General features: G+C 41.7%; 1 protein-coding gene across 32 annotated transcripts in view; it reads left to right on the top strand.

Moving 5' to 3' along the window:
• Positions 1 to 21,881, top strand: part of TCF7L2 (transcription factor 7 like 2) — a 278,489-nt gene that overhangs the window by 153,988 nt on the left and 102,620 nt on the right. For 18 of the 32 annotated variants that reach the window (XM_077455005.1, XM_077455001.1, XM_077455003.1 and 15 more), the window contains one exon: positions 19,507 to 19,545. The exons of the other annotated variants lie outside the window; for them this stretch is intronic. In XM_077455005.1, the coding sequence (XP_077311131.1) occupies positions 19,507 to 19,545 (39 nt within the window). The remainder of the gene's footprint in view (positions 1 to 19,506; positions 19,546 to 21,881) is intronic. 32 annotated transcript variants of the gene reach the window in all.

The following is a 21,881-nucleotide window of genomic DNA, read 5'->3' as shown; positions in this document are numbered from 1 at the left end:
GCAATTGATTGACCACTTCGGGTGGGAAAAGGGTGGGCTCAGGTGGGTTTGAAAACATCCAATTACTATTGTGTTTCCACCCCCACACTGGAACTTCTCTGCTCCCCTTCTCACCTCCATAGAATACAAATTTACCCAAAAAATCAGATGATGCCTCCAGGTTAGGCCACCTTCTGAGGCCTGTGACCACGGTAGGAAATATTTCCAGCAGTTTTGGGCTGTTACCATTTCATTCTGTAAAAATAAACGATATTGAAGGTAAATTTGCATTATTCAAAATGTTAGCTAAAATTTCAAAACCCAGAGAGATTTTTTTCCACAAATCTGATGCCTCTTTTTTGAATTTTCTTCCCTTAAATATGTCAAATTTTTACTGTTTCATTCTCCATATCAAACTTTTTAGAAGCTTGACAAAAGCAAACTTTGACAAGAGGAAAAGTAATCAGTCTGCTGAACTCTGTAGACATAGCTTTTGATGGCCATACTCTAGTTTTTGTTTGAAAATATTTATTTTCGGAATAGTTGTTCAATTTTCTAAGGGTTTGTGGGGTCACATCCATGTTCATTTTCAGCCATAGTGATAATAAAATTCAAAGAAGGATGAAAACGTTTTCTAGAAAAATGCTAAGAAGGTATGTCCCTTTCGCCCAGGAAATTACATTCATGTCAAATTTGGATGTTAGAAGCAAACACAATTTTAAAGAAATTTTGAACAATGTCAGCACCAAGTCACTGGTTGTGACATTATTGAATGTACTGACAAGATTTTTCATATGAGCGTCAGTCTACTAGTGTATGGCCCCATGTACTTCCAAGTGTCCACATGATCCTGGTGGCATTAGACAGCTAAAGTAATTAGGGATTGGTCAAAGGCCATTTAATGCATTTGGTGGTTTTGTAAGTCTTGTGACAGTGGGTTAGAGTGGGGTTAGTAGTTCTTTGTAATGAAACTCATCTCTTATCTCTGTCACCCTCCTATCATGTAATTTTAATCTCTGAAAAAGAGAAGTTTGCTTCATTTTTAAAACATAAATAGGCTGTGGTATTGATTATGAAATATTTTTTTAATATTTGGGCCATTATGTTTTCATGTAACAAAAAGAAGAAAAGTATCTGCCCTGGAAAAAAACTGAGTTTAGATGAGATTGAAAAAAAAAGATAAAACTTCAGATTAATCTTCAAGAACAGATAAAGATTCATAATCCGCAAAAGAATTTACTGGCTATGGGTAATTTACACAGCAACGCCCAAAAAAAACCCCACAAAGTTCAGAAGTAGTTTTAGTAATAGTAGAATAGGTTCACAGACATACAAACCAAAATTAAAAACTATTAAACAAAAAGACACTCCAGGATAGTGTTTTATGCTTGGTAACGTCCTGCCAGGCTTAACATTATCAATTTTCAAGGCCAATTTTAGGTCTAAATATCAGCACTCAAAGCCTGGTTTGGATATGAAGTTGGGTGACCCTGTCAGGTACTAGAGGTTAAACTTGATCCTCTTGTTATGCAGAGACTTGGGTCTCCCCGCACCAAAAAAACAGCTCTGGTCTATGAGTTCAGGTTACATTTGACCCTATTGTTACATACAGTAGGTTTGAGTTTTGGCACTCCAAAAAACTGATCTGGTAGCGGGTTAATTTGACTGGCTTGTCACGCAGACTCAGGTCTACATCTCCAAAAAACTATCCTGGTTATGGATTTGGGTGGACCTACCAAGCACGAGAGATTAAATGTGACCCTTTTGCCATGCAGAAACACAAATCTAAATCTCCACACAAAAAAAATAACTCTGGTCATTTAGCTTGGTGGTGCTGCTAAAAATGAAGGGTATACTTGACCCTCTTGTCACGATGCAGCCAAAAAAAAACGTAGTCATAGAGTTTGGTGAACTTAACAAGAATAAGGGGTTAAACGTTACTCTGTGGTCATAGGGAGACTTAGATCTTAATCTACATATCAAGAAAAGCCAATATGGTTTTAGATTTGGGTGAACTTGCCGGACTGAAGGGTTAAATGTTACCCTCTTGTGTTGAGGGGGCCATACAGCTGCATTCCTCTGGAGTCTTCTCTGACTGCCAAGTGGTTAATACATGAGAGGCAGACAGAGCAAGGAGTGACCCTATTCTAATGCAAATGGGCTGCTGGCCGCATATTCCCACAGCAGGTGATCGGATGCTGAACCTGAATGAACACAAGCAGCTTCTTGCTTAGAAATTTTCCCATAAAGGCAACGGCCTTCGCCACAAACAAAATCCATAATTAAGTGGTAATGACTGTCGGGGAGGGCATTTCCTGCCTTTTTAATGACCAGCTTCGGGGGCCCTGGACCAAGAAGACCAACACCATCATTAAAATTATGCCTAAGACAAGCACTCTGCAAACACTAGAACCTGCTCCCTCAGAGGAGCTTGGCTTTTTGAAGGCTTCTCTGATCTACCCCTGGCATTTTTATCGTTTTAGGCTTCTGACATAAGAAATAATTGCAATAAGGCACTCTAATTACTGAGCAGCCTGCAGCAAAGGGAAAGAATAGTGAGAGATGGCTAGTCTGTGCGGGAAGAGGCTTCTGGTTGTTAGGAGGTACGGGCCATGGGGGTCAGTGGTGGATTGTAATTATTGCATGTGCTGTGGAGGGATTAGGAATCAGTTTTCCCTCTATGCTCTTTTTGCCTGAAAAAAGACAATCTGTAGCATCTTTGGCTGCACTTTATTCAGAGTCTTTGGCATCATAGAAGCAGTATTCATTTTGGCAGCAAATTTAGAAATTTAGTCTTAGCCTTTTGACTAAAATGGCATTTTAGTTTTAGTCCCATTTTAGTCTTCTGCAATTGTTTTAGTTTTAGATGTATTTAGTCGACTAAAATTATTTTAGTAATTTAATTGTAATGCATTTCTCTCCAATTTCCAAACTCCTTATATACTGCTGGAGTGAAAAATCAAATATGTTATTATTTATGGTATTAAGGTTTGAACATGTACTACAGACCAGTGTTAATTTTGACATCAAATTAAAATTTTGTTTTTGCCATATGCTTTTGGCTAAAATGCCATTTTTGTTTTAGTCTTATTTTAGTCGACTAAAATAGAATTAATTTAGTCGACGAAAATGTTTGGCGACAAAGTTAACTGCATAGAAGACAATATTTTTTAAAGGAGATTTTTTAATTAAAATTGCGTATGTACAAATAACAAATTCATTTTGTACATACATTGTGACAATCCTATGAATGCAACAGCGTATCTTAAACTAAACTATAAAAGAAAAAAAGAAACGTAGACTTATATCCTTTATTGAAAAATACAAAACAATGTCAGTAACCATTGTGGTTGGAATGTAGGGTACACCTAGAAATACTTGTAACATTAGAACTGAGGCATAATAATGATGCTGGTTTTAACCTTCTGCAGATGATGGGTGGGACTGAGACCACGGACCTCATATTTTCTTGAACATCTGCAGAGAGCCCCTGTTAGACTATGTATTTGATATAGGTTCAGAGTTAATATGATTTTTTCCACTCCAGTAGCAAAGTGGGGAGGACCCTTTCTAGGTAGGTAGAACAGTTGTTTTTGCCATAGAAAATATAATGCTCTCAATTGTCTTACTGTGTGAAGGAAGTTGGATTTCCTCTTCCAGCCCTAAGAGGCATGCTTTGGGGCATCAGAGATTAGGTAGGCCCAGTGTAGTTTCAGTGAAACAATTTACGTGTGTCCAAAACAATTATACTTGGGGACAGGACCAGATTACATGAAAAGGTTTGCATCCTGACCACAAGCTTGGAAGCCAAGTATAGAATGTCTAATCATTAATCTATACATCCTCAGGGGAGTTGTAATATATTTAATGATATAGCATGAGTTGTATTCGTTTATCTTTGGCTGAGATAATAGAGGACATGTCTCCTAAAGTCTTCCCAGGCCTCCACTGTCAACTGGCATAGCAATGTAATGCTTCTCAGAAATTTATCAGAATGTGAAGGAATTTGGAGTTCCTCGGCCAGGCCCAAGAGGCACGCTATGGGGCATTGGTTAGGTAGGCCCAATGCAGGTTCCAGGACAATTGTACATGGGCAGAAAATTCCATGAAAAAGATTTGCTTCCTGATCACAAGTGTGGGGAATCCCTAATCTTTACATAAGGAGACATACATGTCCTCTGGTATCTCATCCAAAGACAAACTAATACAACTCAAGCTATACCATCAATATATTACACTCCTCTAAGGCTTAATACACATGGGGCATTTTTACAACCTCTCCTGAATGATTTAACTTGACAGATAGTAACCCACGTTTAAAGTGTCCGTTTTGCCACATTTACATGCCATGTTTAGCACATTTTGCTGCATTTGTGTTTAGAAGTGTTTAAAAAAAAATTATATATTTTTTCAAAATAGCCAAAAATGAAAAATACCTGTAAACTAAACGCGGATAAATGCGAGTTACCGCATTTTGCCAGGTTTAGAAGCGTTTGGTGCTTGAAATGCCTCTAAACTCTCCTGACCACAAGCTTGGAAGACAAGTGGGGGTTGCCTAATCTTTAAATCCTTAGAGGAGTGTAATATATTTGATGGTATATCTTGAGTTGTATTAGTTTGTCTTTGGATGAGATCCCAGAGGACACATATGTCTCCTTAAAGGCCTACTAGTCCTCCAGGGCCAACTGGCACAGAAATGTGAAGCTTCTCAGTCATTTCTCAGCATGTAAAGGTAATCAGGGTTCCTCTACCAACTCCAAAAGGCATGCTTTGGGTCATTGGTGGTTAGATAAGCGCTTTCATTTAAACAATTACCTTGCCCAGTAAACAATTAACTTGTGTCCAAAATGATTGTACTTGGGGACACGAGCAAGTTGCATGAAAACAATTGGCTTGCTGACCACAAGATTGGAAGTAAAGTGGGGAATGCCTAACCATTAATCTTGACATCTTTACAGCAGTGTAATATATTTTATGGTATATCTTGAGTTGTATTAGCTTGTCTTTGCATGAAAAACTGGAGAACATATATGTCTACTTAAAGTCCTATTAGTTCTCCAGGGTTAAATGGCATAGAAATATAATGCCTCAGCATGTGAAGAAATTCAGAGTTCCTCTATCGCCTCAAGAGGCACGTTTTGGGACAGTCATAGTTAGACACCTCTAAGCCCTTGTACACACGGTCGGACATTCCGACAACAAAATCCATCGGATTTTGTCAGAGACGGATTTTGTCTGAAACTGGTGTTCCATATACACGGTCAGACAAAGTTGTTGGAAAATCTGATCGTTTGTAACGTGATGGCGTTATTTAGTTACGACGGGACTACGTTCAGGCTAGTAGCCAATAGCTTTGGTCTAGGAATTTGATCTGAGCATGCGTGGCACTTTGTCCGATCGGAATTCTCTACAAACGATTAGACAAAGTTCGATCAGATCATGTTGTCGGAAAATTTTTATATCCAGTTCTCAAACTTTGTTGGTCAGACATTCCGACGGAAAAAGTCTGATGAAGCCCACACAGGGTCAGATTATCCAACAACACGGTCCGATCGGACCGTGTTGTCGGATAATACGGTCCGATCGGACATTTTCAGTCGGAATGTCCAACTGTGTGTACAAGGGCTAAAACGTAATTGATCCCCCTTATAGCACCTTGTCAACCTTCCATCTTAAGAGATCATTGCAGTTTTTCTCTGAGCGCCATATTCATTCAACTTTTTGTTCTACATTCCTTGTACATAAAAACATAAGGCAAAATACTTTGCTGGGATATTTTAAACCCGAAAACCTAATTCCCATAGAACTTTCTGCCATTACAAAAAAAAAAAAAAAAAGTTATTACAAAGTCAGAAGATATCCCAAATCTTACAAGTCACCTTAGCTTGGTCCATTTTAGCCTGTGTGTAAATGCTAGGCTTGTCAGGAACCTTGCTCTCACAGTTCTAGCAGCTTTCAGAGCGTTCTGTAATTACAGACCCTATGAGTGGCAGTCCTGGCACCTTGTATGTTTTTATTGTGCTTTTAGTGCTCAATGGGGGGGCAGTTTGTAGCACTGGTATAACACAATCACTGTGAGTCACATGTATTTTCAGGTCACTGTTTGCACTCTATAAATAACCTGTTATGTTCTTCAGGTGAGATATACTGTATCATTTTCTGTTTACACACCTTTCACCAGAATTGTGCGCGTGGCGTGACCCTGTAGGACTGTGCGCGGGGTGCATGTTCAATGGGCACATCAGCTAGGGATGAAGAATGAAGTGCCTACTACTTCCTCTTCAATTCGTAGTTTGCTCTCCTGTTAAGACATATCCAAACTTAAAGGGATTGTAAAGTAATTTTTTGTATTTTTTTAAAATAACAAACATGTTATACTTACCTCCACTGTGCAGCTCGTTTTGCACAGAGTGGACCCGAACCTGCTCTTCTGGGGTCCCTCAGCGGCTGTCTCTGCTTCCCCCCGCAGGTACTTCTCACGTTCATGCGAGCTCCATCGCATGGTGAGAAGCACCTGCGGGCGGGCTCCCGTGATACAGACGGCGGCTATAGCCAATGGCTGCACTGCTTTCAATCCATCCACTCCAGCCAATCAGCGGCCAGTCTGAGTGGCGAAGAGGACGGCAGGGGCAAGCGTGGGATTTTCGAGGTTCAGGTAAGTAAAACGGGGGGACTGGGGGCGCCAGCAGTGTGAGATGTTTTTTCACCTTAATGCATAGAATGCATTAAGGTGACAAAAACATTTACCTTTACAACCCCTTTAAGAACAGAAATGTAATATAGTGCAGCTTACCAGTTCTTAGATGGGCTGGCTGCATTTGTTTTATTTTTTCAGGCTTTTCTTCCTTTATTTTCCTCAGGTGATCCTACCACTAACATGCTTCTTGCTCTAGTGCAGTGGTCGCCAACCTTTCGGACCTCATGGACCACTAAACTCACAATTTTGAATCCTGCACCCCACTAATAGGAATTTTTATATGCCTTATACACACAATGCTCCGGCTCTCTGCCCCCACTCCCCCCCCCCCCCCCGATCACACTGCTGCCTTATACACACACAATGCTGCAACTCTCTGGCCCCCTCCCCCTTGATCACACTGCTAACTTTTACACACAATGCTCTGGCTCTCTGCCCCACTCTCCCTGGATCACACTGCTGCCTTATACACGCAATGCTCCGGCTCTCTGCCCCACTCTCCGCGGATCACACTGCTGCCTTATACACACAATGCTCCGGCTCTCTGCCCCACTCTCCCTGGATCACACTGCTGCCTTATACGCGCAATGCTCCGGCTCTCTGCCCCACTCTCCGCGGGTCACACTGCTGCCTTATACACGCAATGCTCCGGCTCTCTGCCCCACTCTCCGCGGATCACACTGCTGCCTTATACACACAATGCTCTGGCTGTCTCCTCCGCAGACCACTGGTTGGTGATTGCTGCTCTACGGTGCCAACACTTAATCACTGCATTGTATGTAAAAAGGAACAATGTTGCCACCCTAGGATAGGACTACAGAAAATCTCCCTCTTACCCCATTTCTATAACATAGGCAGGAGGGGTTCTGTGCTCCACAGAGAAAGCTGGGAATAATGTAATTGATATAAGAATGTAACATAACAAGTAGAAATGGAACGCTATCAGATTATCTGGAGGTAAATCAATCTGCTGTAAGGCTCAGGACTCTGGTGTCCCTCACCTTTTAACAAGGGAATCAGATTTGAAGATTCATGTATAAAAAGTACAATGAGAGCACCAAACAAAAAAGTTCTAATGCCTTGTACACACGGTCGGACTTTCCGACCACAAAATCCGTCTGATTTTTTTCTGATGGATTTTGTTCTAAACTGGTGTTGCATACACACGGTCGGACAAAGTTATCGGAAAATCCAATCGTTCTGAACGTGAGGACGTTAGTTCGTTATGACGGGACTACGTTGAGGCTAGTAGCCAATAGCTTTGGTCTCGTAATTTGATCTGAGCATCTCCTGCTCTCAAATTTTTTTCCGTACGAATTTCCGACGGAAAAAGTCAGAGCCCACACACGATCGGATTTTCTGACAGTCAAAAAGGGGATCTCCCCCATGTGGGGTTTTCTAGGCAGTCTAGAAAACCCCACATGGGGGAGATCCCCTTTTTGACAATTTTTTTGGGGTGTGCAGCGTTTTTCTTTTCTCTGATTAGTGTCCTTGTTGGATTTTCCTACAGTATAATCCGATCGGACCTTTTCCGTCGGAATTTCCGACCGTGTGTACAAGGCATCAGAGTCCAAAGGCTTTTACTATTGATATTGATTCATAAAAAGAAAACAGATTAACCAACAAGTTTTGGGGGCACAAGGAACTCTCTCTTCTTCAGGGTTTAGTGTTTGGGATATAGAACCTGTTTATGGTGAATTATTGAACCAGATGTTTGTTCCTTATAGCGCAATCCATTAATTCCTGGTGATTTGGATTATCAAACAGCTGTGGGTACTGGCTGCCTGAATACAAAAACTTAAAATTAAATGGAAATACGATTTATTGAAAATGATATGGAGATACAATATACTGTATGGAGATATGATATATGAAGATGTGATATATCAAGAAATTATATATGTAGAAATGATATGGAGATGTGATATGAAGATATATGTAGAAATTATATGGAGATATGATTGATGAAGATATGATATGGAGATACGATATATATATAGAGATACAATATATGTATATAGAGATGCGATATATGATAGAGATACGAGATACGATATGTGATATATGGAGATATAACATATAGAGGAATAATATGGAGATATGATATATGGAGGAGCAATGATATGGAGATATTATATGATATATGGAGATACGATATGGAGATTTTTTTTAATGGAGAAATGATATGAAGATATGATTGATGAAGTTATCATATGGAGATACGATATATGGAGATATGATATATGGAGATAAGATACGGAGATATGATATAGAAATATAAAATATGGAGATACGATATATGGAGAAATGATATGGAGATATTATTTGCAGATATGATATATAGAGAAATGATATGGAGATATGATATATAGAGGAATGATATGGAGATATGATATATAGAGGAATGATATGGAGATATGATATATGGAGATATGATTATATAGAGAAATGATTATATAGAGAAATGATATGGAGATATGATATATAGAGGAATGATATGGAGATATGATATATGGAGATATGATTATATAGAGAAATGATATGGAGATATGATATATGGAGATATGATTATATAGAGAAATGATTATATAGAGAAATGATATGGAGATATGATATATAGAGGAATGATATGGAGATATGATATATGGAGATAAAATATGGAGATGTGTTGCATGGAGATGGCTGCATTGTTACCTGGAATTCTGGGGGGCTAAGTACGTATAGCTTGTGGGTGACTCCAGTTTTTGCAGCTGTTGCTTTGCAAATTCCTGGGTCACCTCCAACCTGCTCACTGGACGACGCAAGAGGCTCTCCCACCATCATCTTTTCCCTCCCTGAGCCTCCCTTCTATCGGTACGAGTGGCTCCTGTCTTTTCTGGCAAAGCTGCAAAGTGGATAAATCAGGTGGCGCTTCTGTTGCTACCATTAGCTATTTTTGGCAGAGGATAGAACGAAGCCTTTCCTTAAATCCTGACCAGTGGCCATAAATTAGAAGTTTAACTAGAAGCAGTGCGCTGACACACACCAAAAAACCCGAAAAAATAAAATAAACCGTTAGCTATTTGAACCGCGGTGGGCTTGTAACACAATAGCGCAATCTCGCCGGTGTGCATATACAAAGCCCCGGACTTGTGAAGTGAAAAAGCTTACGGATAATGACTCTGGCCATCTGACATATTTCACTCCCTCTCTGCCACCGATCCGGTCATGGCGGGCAAAGGTTTGCGGTTAATGTGGGCTTTCAGCTCCCGTCTGTCTCCCTTCTACACCTCTCTCGCTCGGTTTTTATTTTGCAGCGTAAATCTACAGTAGCCCAGGAGTCTGCTTGACAGGTTGAAATATCTTATTTTACACCGACCAGAACGTCATGCAGATTTACATACTCCAAGTCCTCTTGTTTTTTTGTTTTTTTTTTTACATAGTAAGGTTTGTTGTGCAGCACTTGACTGGAAGGAAAAAAAAGTTGTTTGTTAATCAAAGCGAGTGTCCAGTAATGGGCGTGTATATATGGCGAAGAATTGCAGATTTGACCCAAGATTAGGCTAGGTTCACATTTTTTTAAGCATTTTTCATTATATATTTTTTTATGTATTTTCTGATATGCATTTTTCACACTCTCCCACCTTATGTAAACCCTTATTCACATAATTGCGACCTGTGTTCTGCTTTAGAGAGCCCATTCATTTTATTGGGCTGCCCTACCCACAGAAACGAGAGGAAAGAAAACTTTATTTTTCATACTGCACTGCAAGTTGCATAATGGTGCAATGTTTACCGATGTGTTGAGGTGCCATTAAAAATAAAATTTTGACCACCCTGCACAGATTCAAATGGGAAAGCCTTATTGGAGTCTACTCAAGGTTCTCATTTTTAACTGAAGCCCTGATGGAGGGGGAGTTCCTTTGACCTCCAAAATGCGTTGGAGATCTTTTAACACAACATCAATAAATTCATTTTTATTCTTACCGGGGTGAAATTGTACTGGACAGCCAGCTCGCAATGTGACTTTAAAAAGAGTCTGGTACGATTTTCAGTGTCATACACTTTAAAAATGTGCACTTGAACTGCTGAACGAAATTGCATCCTACTCCTTGACGGTATTGGTTTTTATTATCGTACTTATAAGTACTCATGCAAGTGGACAAAACAAACAAAGATGTCACCGCTCCAAGTCAAAACCACTGACAGGCTGCTAGCTCTCCAAATGGGGTTCCAGGTGCAGGCTGATTGCATAAGCCAAATGTGTAGAAACAGAACGAAACTCTGGATAGCCGCACTCCGGACATCCGGAGTGCGGCTATCCAGAGTTTCGTTCTGTTTCTACACATTTTACTCATGCAAGTGCTTAGTATTGGCACCAATACCTGTATCGACGTGCACCGCTAGTTTTTGGGCGTTAGTTTTTTTTTATTATTATTGAAATGCGTTTGCAGTGTGTTCATCTGTGTTTCAGTGCTGTGAATAGTGCAAACTTGGTTCAGTAAATACATTCTACTTTTTGCCATCCATTACACATTTTAAAATGTGTTCAACTGCAGTATAAACGAGCCCTATAAGTGTCTCATAAGAATTTGGATCTTTTTATTTTATTTTTTTTAACATTAAGCACTTTTGGTTTAGCCAATGGTAAGCCATTTACTAGCAGGAGGAGCTGCATTAAAAAAAAATATATATATATATATATATATATATATTTAAAAAGCACTTTTTAAACTCAATTAAGTATTAAAAAGAAAAGTGTGGCGCCCCACATACACACACACATATATATTTTTATATATTTATTTTTTACATTTTGTATAGTGTGGGGATCCGGGTTAGAACCGGCTCATACATTGTATGGCAAACTACTGAAGAAATCCAGTTAATTCCAAGGTGTTAACATACTTTTTCTTGCCACTGTTCATACATTTATATCAACCACTTGACCTCTGGAAAATGTACCCCCGTTCATAACCAGGTCATTTTTTGCGATACGGCACTGTGTTACTTTAACTGACAATTGTGCGGTCATGCAACGTTATACACAAAGAAAATATATAATTCTTTCCCACAAATAGAGCTTTTTTTTGGTGGTATTTGATCACCTCTGTGTTTTTTGTTTTTTTGCACTATAAAAAAAAAAAACTGACAATTTAAAAAAAAAAAAATCTTTTACTTTCTGCTATAATACATATCCCAAAAAAATACATATAAAAAGACAAATGTATACATCAGTTTAGGTCAATATGTATTCTTCTACATGTTTTTGGTAAAAAAAATCCAAAAAGCGTATATTGATTGATTTGCACAAAAGTTATAGCGTCTACAAACTATGGTATAGTTTTATTTTATTTTTTTATTTTTTTTACTAGTAATGGTGATGATAAGCGACTTATAGCGGCACTGCGATATTGCAGCCGACATTCTGACACTTATGACACTTTGTGGGAACCAGTGAGTGGCACACGCCAATCTGCTTCCGCTGTGTGTAATCACAGTGGAAACTAGCTGGCGGTGGCGTGTATGCGCGCCCTCTACCCGGAAGTGCGTGATCATGTATATATATGCGATCCGGCGCACAGCTGCCACCCTGTAGCAGTAAAACTGCTATAGGGCAGACGGCAAGTGGTTAATATATATATCTCTAAATAGATATATAAAATATAGATAAATATATATATAGATATATATATCTATATAGATATAGATATATATATCTATATAGATATATATATATATTTATATTGATCTATAGATATATCTAGAGCTACATATATATATACTGTATATACATATTTGACTCATATTGATATATAAAAATGCTACAAAAAGGAAAAAAGGATACATTTATGTCAATGTTCCAAACAAGTGAACTGTTATGGCGTTTAGCACTCGTTCTGATTGAATGCGGCTTTGAAATCATGCAACTTCATCTGAAATCGCACAATTTCAAAGCCAGATTTCAGTGCGACTTAAAAGACATCTGTGCGGCTTCATGCACAAATGTCTACTGAAGTTGCCAAAAGTAGTGCAGGAACTACTTTTGCAAATCGGTGCGATGGCACAAAGTCGGCGTTGCACTGATTGGAACAGTGTCATTGGCAATGGGATACGACCTGTCGTGTTCCAATGTGAACTAGGGCTTAGACAGGTTTACCCTATACAAGCCCGCATTCCTATTATCAGTATTGTTAATAATTGAGGAAGTCCAATAACTTTATCATCTGCGACTGTGGCTTGGTGACTCTCCTCGGTGCGGAGTCATTCCTCGATCCTCTGCTGGCAGTTTTTGTGGTTTTCTTTCTCAAGCTGTGAAGGAAGGTTTATCTTGGGACGCAGCCTGCTCCCATCCTGGAGGTTGTCCCCGTGCCTGCCGTCCATGGACGGGGTCACGGCCTCTGGTGTCACAGCCCTGGAAGGGAGGCTGTTCTGTGGCTACCAAAATAGAGAGCGGCAAATAAGGCGGCTGACCCCGCCGCTGGTCACTGACTAATCTTAGAAACCTTTTAAACGTGTAAGCTGATGACGGAGCACATGTGACGGTCACTCGGCCAAAATCGTATTTTATCCATAAAAGGTTCACCTGCTGCCAGGGCCGACGTCCTCCCATGTGGGATTTAAAGCTGAACTCTGTGCAAAAGGAAAGACGCAAACCAACGCAGCTCTGTATTCATAAATACATTGTTAAATGTATTTCCTGGCACCTGAATGTGACTGGCATCAACCTATTGCAGTGCCTGAACAGCAGAGCTCAGACTAGAATCGGATGATCAGCCAATCTGTTCATGTGCTGTTAAGGGGCATGCTGATAGGATGAGAGAACAGAGTGACTGAGAGATGAGCTCAACACTGGGCTGCTTCTCTTTTTTCTGTCCAGTCACAGGCTGGATGACCTGGACTCAGAGGAAGGGGTTGAATAATGTTGACCATCAATCTGAGGACATCTAGTGGCAGAAAAGAGGTACTGCTGGGAAAATCAGAAGTGAAGATAAATATTGCTGCAAAATTGTTTTTGTGCTATTCATTTTTATTTTGTTGTGTTTGGCTGGAGTTCTGCTTTAGAGCAAAACTTCTGATGGATAAAAATTATAAAATGGGCCAGCAGCTTTTGTTGGAAAGTGTCATAACAGTTTTTTTGTTTTTTTTGTTTTTTTGCAATATGAAGCCAGATTAAGAATATTTTAGCTACTTTCCCATCCCAGTGATACGCTGTGGCAACTTTACATGCTATGTGTCTCTGGGACAGGATGTGAGGGGAAATCAATATATAAAACCTGACAGGATTCTAAGTCTTCCCCTGTTAGTCCCAAACTACATTTTTGCTTGGTGGTGCAGCCCGGCCCTCATCTGTGCTATTAGATCCTGTCCCTGGCCCGGTCCCCATCTGTACTATTAGATCCTATCCCTGGCCCGGGCCTTATCAGTGCTATTAGATCCTGTCCCCGGCCTGGGTCTTATCAGTGCTATTAGATCCTGTCCCCGGCCTGGGTCTTATCAGTGCTATTAGATCCTGTCCCCAGCCCAGTCCTTATCAGTGCTATTAGATCCTGTCCCTGCCCCGGGCCTTATCAGTGCTATTAGATCCTGTCCCCGGCCCAGTCCTTATCAGTGCTATTAGATCCTGTCCCTGGTCCGGCCCCCATCTGTACTATTAGATCCTGTCCCTGGCCCGGGCCTCATCAGTGCTATTAGATCCTGTCCCCGGCCTGGGCCTTATCAGTGCTATTAGATCCTGTCCCCGGCCCAGTCCTTATCAGTGCTATTAGATCCTGTCCCCGGCCCAGTCCTTATCAGTGCTATTAGATCCTGTCCCTGGTCCGGCCCCCATCTGTACTATTAGATCCTGTCCCCAGCCCGGCCCTCATCTGTGCTATTAGATCTTGTCCCTGGCCCGGCCCCCATCTGTACTGTTAGATCCTGTCCCTAGCCCGGCCCTCATCTGTACTATTAGATCCTGTCCCTGGCCTGGCACTCATCTGTACTATTAGATCCTGTTCCTGGCTCGGCCCGCATCTGTGCTTTTAGATCCTGTCCCTGGCCCGGCCCTCATCTGTGCTATTAGATCCTGTCCCCGGCCCAGCCATCATCTGTATTATTAGATCCTGTCCCTGGCCCTCATCAGTGCTATTAGATCCTGTCCCCGGCCCGGCCCTCATCTGTACTATTAGATCCTGTCCCCGGCCCGGCCCTCATCTGTACTATTAGATCCTGTCCCCGGCCCTCATCTGTACTATTATATCCTGTCCCTGTCCCTCATCTGTGCTATTAAACCCTGGCCCTGGCCCAGCCCTCATCTGTGCTATTAAATCCTGGCCCTGGCCCAGCCCTCCTCCCTCCCCTTCTCCTTTTTGGTGACCGCAGGGAGGAAAGGGAGTAGTGGTGTGGGGAGCTGGCACCCTCTGGTGGATGTGGATGTGGCAGTGCAGGTTGTGCCAACTTGCTCTGCCCGCAGTGCAGCCCAGCTCCCAGCAGGTCACAGACTGGCACCCCTTACTGGATGGAGGAGTGGGCGTTCCTAGGCAGGTTTTATTTTCATGCAGACCAATCTATGTAATGCCCACATGTGATGCTGAGCCACCATGATTGAAAAAAATGAAATCCAATCAATGAAGTGGGTGGGCCAGGGACAGTAAGGCTAGGGTTGGAAAGGCTGGATGATGCTGGATGTCCTCCAACCAGGAAATGAGGTGAGCTTTATCTGACTTATCTGCAGATTCTAATGTACAATGTGAGAAGCTCACAGTGTGCAGTGAAATCAGAGTAAGCTGTTTCAGTACAGGAGAGGAGTCGGTACAAAGTGGAGAAGGAAGGGGGAGTCTTGTGCAGTCAGTCTGGGAAGGTTTTTTTTCCGGTGATCGGTCATTGCTGGTGCAGTAATAAAAAATCTGATCCTGTAATTTAGTAAATACGTAAAAGCCACATAAAACTTGTTCCAGGTGAAGGTCACAGGGAGCGTTCCAAGTTCGCACTCTCTGAGAACGCACCGTGCCTCGCTGATCCCTCCATTGGTGAGGCTTTAGCCGCAGTTTCTCTAGTTGCAGCCAAATTCTGGAACCTGGAACTGGACGACCAAACCAAAAGTAGCGAAAGCGTCCGAGGTGGCAAGAGTTAACCTCTGATTGGTGCACTGAGCAGGCTGGCAGTGGCTTGGCAGGATTTATCCCGGTATAAAACTCTCTAATGCAGGCGAATCCTCTTGGCTGGGATGAGGACTGGCTGGAATTCCAGAGAGAGCGCACCATGTGACTCGCCGTCCCAGGGGAACGCTGCCTTATGCTTCCCACGTGTGATTTAAAGGGACACTACACCTTTCCTAAACATGTGTATTGGAGGAGTCCGATTTGACTCATTAAGACCCCTTTCACACTGGGCGATGCGTGGTTAGCGATAAAGGGTTGAGACTTTTCCAGTAATAAAGACCGCTCACTGCTGCTCTCTCCTCTTGTGCAGGGTGACTGGTCTTGTCTCCGCCCCCTCCTGTAGTTTTCTGTAGTGGGTGGAGACATTAGGCCCCTCCCACTGCTCTGCTCTCTGTAGTGTACAGCACCAGTGATGATGTCACTGCTACTTTTTCATGGTAATATCTAGGTTTGCACAGGCATTTATCACATACCAAATTTATTTTCAGCCCTCTCTTCTCTACATCCAAAGTGCAGAATTTATATGGCTAAAGTTGAGTTTTCAGAAATCAGGGGAATGCGAAGCTGAGGTTGCACACTGCAAAGCTCAGTGAGAACTGATTGGAGGAAAAGGGATACAGCCCCTTCACACAGCACACAGGAACAGAGCTGAGGATGTCAATCACAGGTTGTGTGCTGGAGCCTCTCTTCTCTACATCCATTCAAAGTGCAGAAATTATATGGCTTGTCTGAGCTTTTAGAAAGCACAGGGGCTGGAAGCTGAGGTTACATACTGTGAAGCTCAGTGAGAGCCGATTGGAGGAAACCCCACCTACACACAGGAACAGAGCTGAGGCTGTCAATCACAGGCTGTATGCTGGAGCCCTCTCTTCTCTACATCCATTCAAAGTGCAGAAATCATATGGCTTGTCTGAGCTTTCAGAAAGCAGGGGGGCGGGAAGCTGAGATTACACACTGCTGAGCTCAGTAAGAGCTGATTGGAAGAAAAAAGATACACCCACCATCACACAGAACACAGGAACTGAGCTGAGGCTATCAATCACAGGCTGTGTGCTGGAGCTCCCTCCCCTGTTTTAGGAACACTTGTCAGAAGAGATTTATGTTGAAGCAAACAGAAATGCCATTAGTTCTCTGGATGGAGACAAGCACACTTGTATATTCCATGTCTGAGAGTTACAACCACTTTATGGCAAGCAGTCTGACCTGGACTGGAACGCTGACACACAATTTCTGAAGTTTGGTGCCTTTGTGCGCCCCATTGTGTGCATGTAATAATGCTTTTTTTGCGAGGTGCGACGAATACAGCGGATGTCACTTTTGAATAAATTGCGACTCAGTTGTCTGCCGGTTTCCATATACAATGTGCAAATCAGAATGGTTGGCGGGGCCTTGAACTCGTTCCAGCGGTTAAGAGCCGTTAAATAGTCTGAGCTCGCGGCTGGCTCCATTCAGGCCCGTGAAAGCTCTCGGTGTCCTTTTGTTGGGACGATTGTATTCTCTCCCTGGCAGGGATGGAGACTGTCACAGAGCGAATGAGCCGCCAGCCCTGTGTACATATTGACAGAAATCAGGTGTGTCACAAATAAGGGTTACCTTGTTTAACCAGCGGATTATCCAATTGTTTCAGCCTGCGAGGGGTTAGTATACGGCACGGCCAGATTTGCTTAATATAACATTTCGCCGGTGCCACTTTCAGACGCTCGTTTAACCCTTTGCTGCCTAAATAGGGTTAAGTGCCCGATATATAGGAGATCAATTGGGGGGTATTATTATTATTATGTTTTAATGTTGAAGCTGAATTGTAGACAATAAAGACAGTTTGTTTCCTTTTATACATTTATAGTAAAATCATTACATTTACTTTCTCATCCATTGATGGACACAGGTAGTCTTATACAGTCAGGTTATATTGCCACCTACAGGAGGACTAGATACTGGCAAAAAACAACTGTGTCCCTCAATGAACTCCAAGAAAAGGATTTAATGATAAGTGCACAAATACTAATTTTCTTTTTTGTCCACTGAGGGACACAGGTAGTCATATACTGTCAGGTTATACTGCCGCCTACAGGAGGATAGGACAGTAGCAAAAAAACAACTGTGTCCCTCAATGAACTTCAAGAAAAGGATTTACTGGTGAGTGCAAAAATACTAATTTTCTTTTTTGTCCATTGAGGGACTCAGGTAGTCATATACTATCAGGTTATACTGCCGCCTACAGGAGGATTGGATTTAGTAAAAAATGACCATGTCTCTCGATGAATTCCGAGAGAAGGATTTACCCGTGAGTGCAAAAAGCCCTATTTTGTCCAGTTCATTGAGGGACACATGTAGTTATATACTGCTGGATTATACTGTTGCCTACAGTAGCATTGAGCACTAGCAAAAAACAACATACACAACCAAAGTAGTCCTGAGTAACCAATCAGCTTCCAACTTCAGCTTCAACCTCTGTGACCAAGTGAGCATGGTGAAACGTGTTAGGGGGTGTGGCTTGAACGGCGCTGGCTGAGGCCACATTTATCTACATACTAATGTACTTGGGTTGGTGAGCGGTGCCTTGCTTCTCCTAGAAACTGATTGGTTACTATGCACAGTTGCACCAGCTTCTGTTTGCACCAGTTTTAGTAAATGTCCCCCTATACTGTCAGGTTATACTGCCGCCTGCAGGAGGATTGGACCCTAGCAAAAGAACGTCTGTGTCCCTCAATGTATGTCACCTCATTCCCTATGGTTACAACCTGTTGTACCACTTTCCCCACCCTATTAGATTGTAAGCTCTTTTGAGCAGGGCCCTCTTAAATCTTTTTCATTTTATTGTATTGTAACTGTACTGTCTCCCTTTTGTATTGTAAAGCGCTTAGTAAACTGTTGGCGCTATATAAATCCTGTATAATAATAATAATGAACAAGTGCAAAAATCCTATTTTCTTTTGTTTCCATTGAGGGACACAGGTAGTCATATATTGTTGGGTTATGCTGCAGCATACAGGAGGATAGGACACTAGCAAAAAATGACTGTGTCCCTCAATGGATTCCAAGAAAAGGATTTAATGATGAGTGCATAAATCCTCATTTTCTTTCTTGTCCATTGAGGGACACAGGAAGTCATATATTGTTGGGTTATACTGCCACCCAACTGAGGAGTAAAGCTAGCCAAAAGCAACTGTGTCCCTCAATGAACTCCAAAAAAAAAAGGTTTTAGCAGTGATTGCAAAAATCCTATTTTCTTGTTCATTGAGAATCACAAGAAGCCATTGGCTATTGGGTTATGCTGCCACCTCCAAGAGAAATAAACACTGCCAAAAAATGTCTGTGTCCCTTCATGAATTCCAAGAAAAGGATTTACCAGTTCGTGCAAAAGTCCTATTTTCCTTCTTGTCCATTGAGGGACACAGGTATTCATATACCGTCTGATTATACTGCCACTTACAGGAGGATTGGACATTAGCCTAAATAATGAAGTGTCCTTGTGTCTCTCAATGAAATATGATTTACCAGCTAATGTAAAAATCCTATTTTCCTTCTTGTTTATTGATGGACAAAGGAAGTCATATACTGTCGGGTTAGGCCGCCACCTACAGGAGGACTGGGCACTGGCGAAAATTGGCAGTATATGACTTCTGTGTTCCTCAATGGACTCCAAGAAAACAGAAAAATTGTATCAAATACTTACCATGATTTTCCTTTCCTTTCCTTTTCATGTAGTATGCTGGCATAGATTGGCACCAGGAAAGGAACATTACGGTAAGTATTTGATACAATTTTCAGTTTTTTGTGTTCTACAATGAAGTTCAAAAAAAGGATTTAGCACAGAGTATGAAAGTCTTATTTTCTTTTTCGTCCAGCAAGGGACCCAGAAAGTCATATACTGTCATTATCAGTTAGTGTCCAGTCCTTCCGTAGGCAGCAGTATAACTCAATAGTATATAACTTCCTTTGTCATGTATAAGGTTGGGTGGGAACGGGTTAAAAATAATTTTCACTTATCTCTCACTCTCTAGTAGCCAGCGCTCTTCTCTTCCCTCTAATGCTTTGGGTGGGCCCTCACCATCCTCACTCACAATGTAGGACCGCTGGTCTTACATTGTACTTGATGATGTCAGAGTGCTGGTCCAGCACTGTACTTGATGATGTCAGAGTGCTGGTCCAGCATTGTACTTGATGATGTCAGAGTGCTGGTCCAGCATTGTACTTGATGATGTCAGAGTGCTGGTCCAGCATTGTACTTGACGATGTCAGAGTGCTGGTCCTGCACTATACTTGATGATGTCAGAGCACGACCAAAAGAGCACCAATGAGAAGCAGCTTCCGGGCAAGCGATGGGTAAGGTGAGTAAGGAACCGTAGACAAAAAAGATGAACATTTATCCCTTGCCCTGCAGGGGGAGCCCCACTGCAAGGGTAATTTGTATCAGCTCCCCGGAGTTCAGCTTTAAATCTACCAGTTAACCCATTCGAGGTCACACCACAGACTCCAGACTGAATGTGAGTGATGATTGTCGGGGACAGATGGAGTCTGCAAATTAGTGTCATTAGCATAAGACTGATTACAGCAAAATGCTGATTTTAATCTTGTTACTTTTCCTGGATTTTGCTCTTTATTTATTTTTATATTTTTAAAAAAATGTAATCCCATGCAATCCCAGGGAAACTCATGTGCAAAAAAATTGCTTGTGCAGCACAGTGGCTGAGTGGTTAGCACATCCACCTACCAGCACTGGCGTCATTGGTTCAAATCCCAACCATGGCACTACCTGCTTGGAGTTTGTATGTTTTCGCTGTGCCTGTGTGGGTTTCCTCCAGGTACTCCAGTGACATGCTGGTCAGGTAATTGGCTCCTCTAAATGGGTCCTAGTATGTGTATGTATAAATGGGAGCTAGAGACCTTAGATTGTAAGCTCCTAGGGGGCAGGGACTGATGTGAATGTACAATATACAAGCACTGTGTGAATTGTTGGTGCTTTATAAGTACCTCAAATTAATCAATGGAGTCCCCAGGGCTTGCCCTATAGCTAAGATATGCAATTAGTGGTCCTTCAGATGTTGCAGAACTAAAAGTTCCATGAGGCATAGCAAGGCTCTGTCAGCCAGAGGCATGATGGGACTTGTAGTTTTGCAACAGCTAGAGGTCCGCTAATTGCATATCCCCTACCCTATAGGCTTTAATTGGAGTGCCCAAAAAAAACCCACAAAATTCTCCTCCAATACTACGAGTGCAAAAAATGCGCATACAGACACACAAAAGTTGAACTATCAGATTTAGATCCACTGACAAATTGAAGCCAAACTCCAGATAACACTTTGTAAGCAGTTACAACAAGCAGTTTTGTTCCTTTTGGGATTTTTTATAAATGAATAAAAAAAGACCGTTGCAAGCACCCCGCCAGTAGTAAATGGTTTGCCTGAGCAACAGACTTACTGGCTGGATCACCAAATGAAAGTAAAAGAAACTCTAAAATAGAAAACAAATGCAGATGGCATATCTAATGGCCATACACTATACAATTAGATTTAGATTTACCAAAACCATATAATATGAGGTCAAACCTGAACACTTTCAATGTGTATGCAATCAGATAGGCCCTTACACTACAAAGGTAAATCTAAAGAAAATTGAATAAGAAAATTGGATATTGTATGGCCAGCTTTAGAATTGGTAAGCTGCAGTTAAAGAAATGGTTGCTTTTGGGTTTAAGGGCAGACTAACACCAGAATGCAGTGCGAGAAATGTATGCTCCGTGTGTGCATCCCGCACTGTGTTCTAAACGCACTGGATGTGCAATCTGCTGCAGGTGTCAATATATTCCTAATGACATCCCAAACAGATCACCAATGCAGTGCGTTTGGCTACACCAGATTGCATGGTACCATGCGATTTGGGGTGGTGCGTTTCTGAAAAGTAGCATTGTTTTAATTATCTAGCGCATTCAAAGGTGGTATAGGGTCATCAAAAAACATGGCTAAACACTTGTTATTACATCTCTAAGTCCATGAGAAAGAGGCCTAAGTGACTGAGTGCCAGGCTCTACTGTACACAGTGATGACATCCCAACATGTTTCAAGCACTGGGATCCTTATGCC

Source organism: Lithobates pipiens, unplaced genomic scaffold (genome assembly GCF_037356315.1).
Source record: "Lithobates pipiens isolate NorthernLeopardFrog02 unplaced genomic scaffold, aLitPip1_a1.2 Scaffold_25, whole genome shotgun sequence".
Classification (NCBI taxonomy): Eukaryota; Metazoa; Chordata; class Amphibia; order Anura; family Ranidae; genus Lithobates; species Lithobates pipiens.
Note: the sequence above shows the minus strand (reverse complement) of the source record. Positions and strands in the feature narration are given on the sequence as shown.